Source organism: Cenococcum geophilum (genome assembly GCF_001692895.1).
Source record: "Cenococcum geophilum 1.58 unplaced genomic scaffold K441scaffold_8, whole genome shotgun sequence".
NCBI classification, from domain to species: Eukaryota; Fungi; Ascomycota; class Dothideomycetes; order Gloniales; family Gloniaceae; genus Cenococcum; species Cenococcum geophilum.
The window spans coordinates 1,507,945-1,519,259 of NW_027137566.1; the positions used below are offsets into that span (position 1 = coordinate 1,507,945).

The window sequence follows — 11,315 nt, forward strand, 5'->3', positions numbered from 1 at the left end:
AGAGGATAAGGATTAAGTAATTAAAGGTCTAAGGAGTAGAGGCCGAACTAGGGATCTTAACAGTAGAAGACGTTTAGGCGGACTCTATAGCAAGAAAAATAGTTTAAAGAAGGGGCTTATATAAATTGCGGAAAATAAGGTTATTACGTTAAAGACTATAGAAGTGGATAGAGCTACTATATAGTAAAAGGAATAAGACTAGTAGAAGATATATACATATAGAGGGATAATAGTATACTGCAAGAAATAAAAGAGTATTTAATTAAAAGTTTCGCGTTTTGTTATAATAACGCATACTAAATTTATAAAGACGCTAAGTACGGCGTAAGCTATTAGCTATAGGAGCCAAAATTATTAGAGTTTAGAGGAACTAATAAACTATTTCGTAGATCGGATATTAAGGACAATAAGTTCGACATAGGTGAAATATTTAATAACAATAAGGCAACGAAGGTGGCTTACTAGGAGTATATAAACCTTAAAAATATTATAAAAGAGGTAGAGGATAATTCCACTATAGAATAGGGAATATTAGTAGGGATTAAGACCCCACTAGACACAATATCTATTGCTTTACGAGATGCAAAAAAAGTAGGATAGCGAACTACTTCGGCACTTAATAAAGGCAAAAGGCTAAAAGCTTAAGATTCTTAAGACGAGATAAGAGATAACTAAGATTCTTAAGATAAGATAAGGTAAGCTTAAGGACCCATAATGGACGAAAACCAATAGAGTAGAGTAACGGCTTAGTTTAGTAATATACAAATAAGCTTAGGACGAAGTTTCCTAAAGATATAAGACTCTTAAGACGAGATAAGTAAGATTTAAGACTCTTAAGATAAGATAAGAACACTATAGAAGCCTAGTTAAACTAAGGTTAGAGCTAAGCTTAAGATAGAAGCAAGCTTAGGATTAAGAATCCTATAGAACTAAGACTTTAATATATAAATAAGGGCCATTAAGAAATATAATACCAAGATTAAGAAGTAAGAAAACTTTAAGGATCTACTTATAAGGCGAAAACTAAAAGAAACTATAATGGAGTTTAGATAGAGAATCCTTATATAGCAAAAACAGAAACTAGACTAAAGATCTAGCATATAAGGTTATATAAGGGATAGAGCACCTATATAAAGAATTACTAATAGACCTAGGGTAGGCATACTAAGAGCTAAATGGCTTACTAAATTGGAGAACAAAGAGGATCTAGGGATCCCTACTAGATTTAAAGAACGATATATAAAAGGCTGTTACAATATAGTAATAAAAAGATACTTCCTTACGGATAAGCCGTATACACTCTAGTAGCTGTATTAAAAGTAGTATAGATAACGACACAATAATAAGTGGGAAGATTTCTATATATAGTTAGATAAATAAGTTATTTAAGACCACCCTATTACAGAAAAAGCAATAAGTTATATTAAAGGAGCTTTAATTATAATATTAAAGGATCTAGAGGAATAATTAGAGGACTAGAGAAGGAAAAGGCGTATCTTAGTACCTGCGAATAAAGTTATAATATTTAGATTAGTATAATAGAGGTTTAAACTTAAAGATAAAAATAAGTTAAGAGTTAACCTAAAGCACCTAGTATACTATATACTATTATGGATTGCATATATAGACAATATATATAAAATGCATAAAAATTTAAAAGAAAAGAATTAGAAATACCTAGTAAGGATATATTAGGCGCTAGATAAGCGATAATATAGAAATACTAAGTATATACACGGATAGCATCTAGTAGAAGTTTAGGAGTTAGGCAACTTAATACTTTAACTAGAAAGATTCCTTACGGAAGAATGCTTAGATAGATAATAGTGGTGGAAATACCTAAAGAATACGTATTTATGGTATATAGAGGATAAAAAGCGAACGAGACATTAGCTAAAAAGTAAGCTAAGTATAGCAGGATTAAGTAGCTAATAGTTGGGAAAAGTAGAGGCCTATAGGACTAAAGGAAGCTAGTAGTAGAGCCTTAGACCCTTAAAGGAATTTAAGGACAATACCTAAATTTATAAGTTAAATAGTAAGATTAGTAGTTTAAAGCACTAATAGATAGTAGAGCGATAAGAAACTATATCTTATTAGTAGCAGTTAAAAGAATAGGATTACCTTATAGGCAGAAGAAGTAAGCTTATTTATTAGTTATAATTTTAGGAGATCTAATAGCTTATAGAGGAAGGATTATTAATCTTAAAATAGGACTAATTTAGATAACTATTAAAGGGAGACAAATTAAAATATCTTTTAATATCCTACTATTAGGACGGGATAAGGCAGTATTAGGAATGCCTTAGTTATAGAAATATAATCTAAAGATTAATTGGATTACAGGATAGGTTAATATTAAAGATACTTAACGCTATAAGATGTAATAATAAACTAAGTTAGTATAGTACTAAGTTAGAGTAATATATAAAGAGACTAAGTAAGGCTTAAGTTATATACTAAAGAGATACCATAAATATAGCAAGAAACTATAGAGTCTAAAAAGTAAAAAGCTGGTAGATTATATAGTATAGGACTATAAGATAGAGTTAGAATTAGGAATAAGTTTAAGGTTCTTTCTAACCTATAAGCTTACTTAAGAGGAGTTAAGAGCACTTAAAGAGTTTATCTAGAAGAACTTATAAAAGGGATATATTAGACTATTATAGTTATTAGTAGGTTATCCAGTACTATTTATACTAAAGAAGAATAGAAAACTTAGGTTATATATTAACTATANATANTTAAANAGCATTANNNNAAAGGATANGTANNCTTTACCCTTAATTAGCNAAATCTANNATNGNATNNGTAATGCGCAAATCTTTATAAAGATAGATCTAAGATAGGCGTACTATTAGATTAGAATTAAGGAAGGCAATAAATAGAAGACAGCTTTTAGATTAAAGGAAGGACTATATAAACTATTAGTTATGCAATTTGGGTTAATAAATGCACTAGTAATATTTTAGAAACGAATTAATAGCGTATTAGAAGAACACCTTAATGAGTTTATTATAGTATACCTTAACGATATTATTATCTACTTAATGACTAAGGAAGAACACGGGGAACATATTAAATGGGTTTTAAAGAGACTATAAGAAGAACAGATGCTAGTAATAATTAAGAAATACGAGTTCTTTACTAGGAAGACTAATTTTGTTGGATTTATTATTAAACTAGGTTATATTAGTATAGACCTAAAGAAGATTAAAGCTATAGTAAGTTAGTAAGAACTAGAAAATGTAACATAGTTAAGGTTATTTTTAGGGGTTTGTAAATATTATAGAAGGTTTATAGCATAGTAGTTAAAGAATATTAAACCCTTTGCTGGGCTTATAGGGGAGGGGGGACTATAGGTATAGGGAGGTAGATAAGGGAGGTTGTTTAAAGAACTTAAGGAGTTATTTACCTAGGAGCCAATCCTTAAAATCTACTAACTAGAACTAGACATGGTTGTGGAAATAGACGTATTAGACTACGTACTAGGAGTATATTTACTATAGAAGTATAAAGACGCATAGCATCTAGTGGTATATTATAGTTGAAAGATAATACTACTAGAGTTAAACTATAACATCTATAATAAAGAGTTGTTAGGTATAGTTATAGTACTAAAGAAATAGAGAGCATTCTTATAAGGTATAGAGAAACTATTTATAGTTAAGACGGATTATAAGAACCTAAGAGGGTTCCTAATAATAAAAAAACTTAATTATAGATAAGTTAGATAGGCAGAGATACTTACAGAATACTATTTTAAGATTTAGTATACTAAGGGAACTAAAAATATAAGGGCAGATATACTTAGCAGAAAGGCTAAACTATAAAATAATAAGAAACTATTAGGAGTAATACTACGCAGAGATAAAGACGGGCTAATTAGATATAATTACCCTAAGCTAGTAGCAACTTAAGAGGATAAGGAACTAGAAAGAGTCTATAAGATACTAGAAAGCTTTTAGGTATAAAGAATTCTAAAAGCATAGCTAGAAGATCTATAGATAGATATATACAAAAATTAAGAAGTAAAGTATATCTTAAAGAGCATAGCAGAACATTTTATAGAAGATTTCTATAAGGGAATAACTTAAGGACACAATAGAGCAATAGGCTTAGTATTAAGACTTTAAGAAGAATATATTATTAATAGAATCTAGGGTATAGCCAGAAAAGTAATAAAGGAATATTTAGATTGCTAAAGGAATAAATTAATAAGGTATAAGCTATACGGAGGGCTATAACCTATTAAAATACTAGAGAGACCATGGGAGGTTATATTATAGGACTTTATTATTAAGTTACTAAAGTTAAGAGATCCTATTACTGGATAGGAGTATGACGTAATCCTTATAATAGTGGACAAGTTAACTAAGTAGGGCTACTTTATAGTATGCATAGAGGAAATCTTAGCGGAAGATGTCACTAGAATCTATATTAAAGAAGTATTTATAAGATATAGAGTATTAAGCAAGATTATATCGGATAGGGATCTAAGATTTATAGCAGTATTTTAGGAAGTATTCTTAGTAGAGTAAGGAATTAGAGCAGTAACTTCTACCGTATATTATCTATAGATAGACGGTTAAACGGAAAGATTAAATTAGACGCTAGAATAGTATCTAAGATATTATATTAATTACGCACGAAATAATTAGGTATCGTTATTACTAGTTATATAGTTTATATATAATGTAACACCATAAAAAGGAATAGGCATATTACTATTTAAGGCGAATTATAGATATAAGCTAAGAACATCGTTATTACTACGGCAAGTAAAGAAAATAAGTAGTACAGTAAAATCTCCTTAATACGATATGGGGTATATAACGATAACCTCTACATTACGATCTACACCCCTTAATCAAGCCTTTTTTGGTGTAATATTACGATAATCTGACTTTTGGCAATATCGTTAAGCACCTACTACCAATATCGGTATAACCAGTAGAGAATTTGTATGGGGGAGGGCCCTATTTAGCCCGCGAGGTAGACATCCTAAGCCTTTTTAGGTATTAAGCTCCTCTTTTTCCTACTTATTCACCCAACACGTAACTCTTAATATAACAATACCATTGGTATTACGATACGCCTGGCCGAACAAACGGTATCGTACTAAAGAGATTTTACTATATAGCTAAAGAAAGAATAAAGATACTAATAAATCTTTATATAGACCTTATAGAATTAGTAAAAAGGGTATAAGAGAGAATAAAAAAGTACTATAATGCTAAGAGATCTAAGGGACTAGATCTTAAGGAGGGAGATAAAGTATAGCTATTACACAAAAATTTTAAAAGTTGACGACTAAGTAAGAAGTTGGACTATGTTAGACTAGGACCTTTTAAAATTATATAAAGGATTTTACTAGTTATATTTAAGTTAAACCTACTAGCTAAAATAAAGATCTACCCTATACAGCACATTATAATGCTAAAGCTAGCATATAGGAATATTAAGTCATTAGTTTACGAAGTAGACACGTATAGAGGATAAGAGGAAGACAAATAGTAAGTTTTAAAGATCGTTAGTTATAAGAATATTGACAATAAAACATAGTATAAGGTTAAGTAGATAGGCTATAATAAGACTACCTAGGAGCTACTAAAGAGTCTAAAAAATGCTATAAGAAAGGTATAAGAGTATTAGAAGAAATTAGGTTAGGTAGTATTAATAAAAAAGGATCGCCAAAGAATAAGTTACCTAAGGGGAACTTAGGAGGAGCAGCTACTAAGCTACTCGGACCTATTTCCTTCTTAGTTAAAAGAGAATCTATTCTTTTGTTATTAAGTTCCTGCAAACCTTATTCTATAAATTTCCACTCCTTAAAACGGACCTTTTTACAGACTTTCTTAAGATGGACCCAGTAAGATAAGAATTAAGAGCCCTTTACTAAGCCTTAGCAGCCTCTTACTTAGCGTTATAAGAACAACGGAGTTCTAATAATATAATAGATAGTTTATTATCTAGCCGCGCAGTAGTAGATTAAATATAAGACCCTAAGATAAATTAACTAGGGGACCAGACAACTATTAAGAGTAATAGGACGCGTATATTTAATATTAGAGACGGAGTAAACGTTACAGAATAAACAAATATTCGCTTTAGTGCACTCTAAGTAAGAGAACGGTTGTTATAAAAATAGACTCGCTAACGCAATATAAACTAACCCCTCTTTTGTATAACGAGAATATAGAGATAGTATAATCTTATTAAGAGATAATATTGCAGCAACGGTATAAGACTGACGAGCTATAGATAAAGAAGAAGGAGCTTTAGGTATAATAAGTAATAATATTAACCAAATTAATTAAACGGATATTATACCTCTAGTAAACAACTTAGAGATATTAAGAGTCTTTAAGAACAAAGATAAAAAGGAGGGAGATAGTGTTACGGACGCTTTAAGTATAATATTATAACTACTATGAGAAGAGTTAAAAGAAGCTAGTTAGTTAATTTAGGTATAGTCTAGGATGGAGCCGATAGAGCTATATAATGAGGAATAGTAACTAAGGTTATATAACGTAATCTGTATAATCTATAGAATCTATATAATCCGTAATAGAGTAGATAAAATATACATATATTACGTATAAGAAGGATTTCTTAGAAATATGGTTGTGTATTTAAAGGACTATAATCCCTACCTAGATAGTTCTCTTCCTTATAGTAAATCTTAGAATACAATTAGAGTTAATCTGTTAGGTAACCACTCTACTAGTTATATTTACGTTGTTAACTATTCTATACCTATATATCCAGCCTATTAACAATCCTACCGTAGTATTTCCTATAAGGCTTTATTATAACTAGGAAATAGTTATAGAGATTTTAAAGAAGCTTTAGCTAAATAATATTACGCTATACTAGATTCTAGGCTATTTAGGATTTATAGGAAATAAAAAGGCTAATAAGCTTACTAAAGTAGTAATAAGACTAGAGAGCAAGGAGCTACTATAAAGAAACGGCCTTCTATAGTACCTTATAACGTAAGCCTTAAAAGAGCTAAGATAATAATAGAACTGCTTCTAGCGGGAAGATCTAATATAGGCAAGTTTATAAGGAAAATTAACGCAGTACTCTACCTTAGAAAGGTTATAGGATTATACTAGTAGCTAATTAGCCTTAAAGCTGCTATTTTTATGTAGCTAGAGACCGGTAAGTTATTTCTAAAGAATATCTTTATAAAATTAACGCATTAAAGACGGCGTTATGCGACTATAGGCTTATAGAATTAATATAGTACTTCCTCTTCTCTTATAGGAGGTAGGTATAGTAGAGAATTAAACTAAGAGAATAGTATAAAGATCGATTTAGGGATCTATTATATGTATTAGGAGGCTACTTAAGTAGATAAAAAGGAGGTAGGAATATTAACGGCCCAATTAAACGCTAGAAGCTAGATATTAGCGTAGTTAAAGCTACAATTAAATTTATAAAGGAGATTAGATGTTTATACCTAAGTGTATAAAATATAGATATTATAAAAGCCGATATTAATAAGCAAAAACTCTTAAGAACTCCTTTTTTAATTATCTAACCGAATATACCGCGAGCCTCCTCTATATATACCTTTACTAGTATATCACTAATTAAGAAGCGTATAATGCTGGAATAACCCTATAGATACAAGGTATTAAGAACTACTTACTTAAGCTTGCCTTTAAACTCTAACTTTCTTCTAATAGTAATATATTACTTTCCTTTATTTCCTTAATTAAGTAGAGTATTAGGTAATAGATATATAGTTCTTATAGTTGGCTTCTAAACTAGAGCATATATATTAATAGTAGGAAGTATTTAGTTAGCGCCCTATAACGGCCTATACCCTAAATAGTGTATAGCTATAATAGAATATATATATACGTAATAAAGCTAACTATATATACGGACTTGGTTTTCATAGCGTAAACTTTTAAAAGAGGAGGAAATTTATCTTAAATATTCTTTTAATCGAATCCTAGTCTTTTATTTAGCTAGTTCCCGCTATAAGGCGGCCCCTATAGCCTACTAAACAAAGCCCTAATGCCCTAATAGCTACTTTAACCCCTAAACGCGTATTAGCAATACTACCTTTAGACCCGCTAGCAGCTCTATTAGGATATATAAGGAAACCGAGCGTAAAGGTATAAGAGGCCTAATAGTCACTAAGGACACAAACCGCTTAAAGATTAGTATAGTTTAAATAATAGACCGCACTATAAACCGGAATATAAGCTACGCAGCATATACTACCCCTATTCCCTATAGTAAGAGTCTCCGCCTTACCCAAACATAAAAAAGGAGGTATTAATTATAACAAATTCTGTTAACTTATTAAAAGCCTTAAAGAAACTATAGTATAGTAGAGCAATATTATTACAAGCCAGAATAGCATTATTAAGAGTATTAGAAATAAACTAGTAGATATTAAATTAGAACAGCAAAGCCTTAAAAAGCAAAATATTAAACTCTAAAAAGCTATCTAGTCGTTATAAGCGCAACTAAATACTCCTTTAGCTCTACTATAGGCATTAATAGCGGCTAGTAGAGGCACGGTAGGGCTAAAGATAACTTTACCATAAATAATAAGCGCTAAAAACTCTAAAGAACCTAATTAGCAGCTAATAATAGATATTAGCTAAGTGGGTTTAGAGGTAGTGAAGCAAACTATTATATAAGATATAAAGGATGTTAATAGGCTTATAGGAGCTATACTTAAGAACTTCCGCATATAGCGAATAAGCAACAGCGTAAGCATTATTAGATTCTTAATAGAAAAAGATAAAGAAGTAGTGTTTAGGCAAATAACCACCTAATAGCTTAAACTATATATCCCTAAGGCAAGGCTTGTTGGACCTAAGTAGTATATAGTTAAGGCGGACTGGGTTAAAGTACCTCTAATAATAGATATTAATAGTGGAAAAGTAAGTAAGTTAGCTATAGAGCGCTTTAGGATAGAGAATAGTATAGAGGTATATATAATAAGATAGCTTAGATAACTAAGGCCACGCGGCTAGCACGCGTTAATAATTATTAAAGTGGCAATAAAGGAGGATATAGAGAAGCTACTTACATCAGATAACATATTATTTAGGGGAAGTACGATTATTATATTACTATTTAAGGAGCGACGTACCCCTATAGCATGCTATAAATATAAAAGGTTTAGATATAAGGCTAAAAACTACACGTGGCCTAATACGTGCGAAATATATAGGCGGGAAGGCCATCTCTAGTATAAGGCGGTTAATCTATACTCTATTAAAAAAGAAAATGGAGATCTAACTGCCGGTTTTGGAGGGTTCTGTCGCCGTTTTTAGAGGTCACATCACTAAAACTCCCCACCGCCCTAAGCCTCTTGCTTACCGGTCTAACGTTAAGCCTCTCGCTTACCGCCTTATACCCCTTACTTTTTAACAGGCAGACTATGATCCTTCTACGCGCCTAGCGCTAAAGCTATATATACTCTATAGCTCCTACCTCTAATCCGTTTAATCTAGGCCTTATTTCTCTTATTCTCTACCCTCCCATCTCCTTAACCCCACATTGCTCTTTAGATCCTTCCCACCGTCATTACCTCCTACCATTACTACCCTAAGTTCTCTTCTAGCTCCCTAGAATGCGGCGCGCTTAATTATCAGATCACAGCTTATTATTTAGCGTCACCGACGATGAGTATATAGACACGGATAGCGACAGTGACAGCTACGGGATAGAACCGACCGTCTTTAACAGTAATACCGACAGTAATACCGATAGTAACGCCGACTGCGACGCCGACAGTAGCATTAACTGTAACGCTAATAGCATTGCTAGATCTAACAATGCTTGCGAAGCGCCCGCTCAAGCATAGCTTTATAAGGATCAAGACCATCCACTAGAATACTACCTTAAACAGTTAGAAGAGTTTAAGGAATCCAATTTTACGACGTAGGACTATACCAATAGCAGTACGAATCTCCTTAACCATATTAAAGATTAATAGTATTAGTAAGTAATAACCTATTCTACGGCTTTCTCTTAGGCTTAACCTAGAGCTAACGATTCCTAGATACTACACCTATATAAGGAAAGACCCCAAGAAAACGTACCAAGTCCTCTTGCTTTGGCTACTTTATAGCTTTTTTAACTAGCTCCTAAATTAGAAATAAGGGAAGGGGGGTAGGAAATAATACGGGATAAAGCTTTCTAGCTCACTTAATATATACTAGAAGTACTATCGCCTTATATACAAAAGAGCAACCGGTAAAAAAATTGCTAGTAAATTAACCCGCTAGATATATAAGGTAATTACATTTCTAGTTAACCCTTTAGCCTAGTAAAGTAAGGCGGAGCTAAAATATCTTTTTTAGGTACTTTGGAAACTGGCGAAGAAATATAGCTTAAGTAATAAGAAGTGAGAAAAACCCGTTATAGATATAGAGGATCTCGCCCTAGTTCTTAAGACCAACTTAGTTACAACCAGAAAGAGATATATAGTTAGGCGATATCGGATATAAGTCTATTTCTTACTATAGCTAGGCCTTTACACCGCAAGCTAACCTAAAGCTCTTCTTAACCTATGCTACCGATATATAATAATTATACTTATTCGCGACCTAAAAGGTAGGCCTTATAAGATCGTGCTTAAGTTTACATTTAAATTTACTAAGGAATATCTTAGTATAAAAGAAGCGTATATTCCCTTTCTACCCTATTCCTCTCCTTATGCTTACGAAGAACTAGTAATACTTTCCCAATTCCTAAGATTATCTTCAACCCTTCGCTTATTTTTAGCCCTTATGTCTTTCTCCTAGGCCTTCTTTTTGCTAATAAAGCTTTTACGGCCCCTAATCTAACGTCCGTAAAGCAGCTTAGTAAGCTATATATTAAGCCTAGGCGTAATAAGTTACCGCTACCACTCTGTTTAGACCTAGATAATATCCCCGTATTTCAGCGATTAATTAAAACCCCCTACGGCTATAAGGTCTCACTTAACTAGCCTTTACTATACTTAACTCTTTTACCCTAGATTAAGGACCTTGGCGCAATTATAGGATTTTAGCAGGTTGCGCGCCTATATAGTCTCCGTTACGGCGCAGGTAAGGTATTTAATAAAAATAATAAGTTCTATTATATAGAGCTAGTTCTACTAAAACCTTTCTAACGCCTATACTACCTAGGTAATATAAGTAACGCCCTCCGGAACCTAATAATGCAGCACGCCGACGCTTAAATATTCCTAAAGCACTACCTTCTACGGCGTGTTAGCGTAGATATATAGGCAATTATTTAAGGCTTAGAGCCTTAAGAAAAGTTAATAAAAGCAGTATACTAAATAAGCCGAT

The 11,315-nt window shown here is 31.9% G+C and overlaps 1 protein-coding gene across 1 annotated transcript; it reads left to right on the forward strand.

Annotated features, from left to right (window-relative positions):
• Window positions 1–10,529: 10,529 nt before the first annotated feature.
• Window positions 10,530–10,969, forward strand: K441DRAFT_546040 (uncharacterized protein; the record flags this gene model as incomplete). Its single annotated transcript, XM_067642844.1, has 2 exons — window positions 10,530–10,663; window positions 10,714–10,969. Coding segments are annotated over 2 exons (390 nt in total), but the record flags the coding sequence as incomplete, so codon positions are not given.
• Window positions 10,970–11,315: the final 346 nt, after the last annotated feature.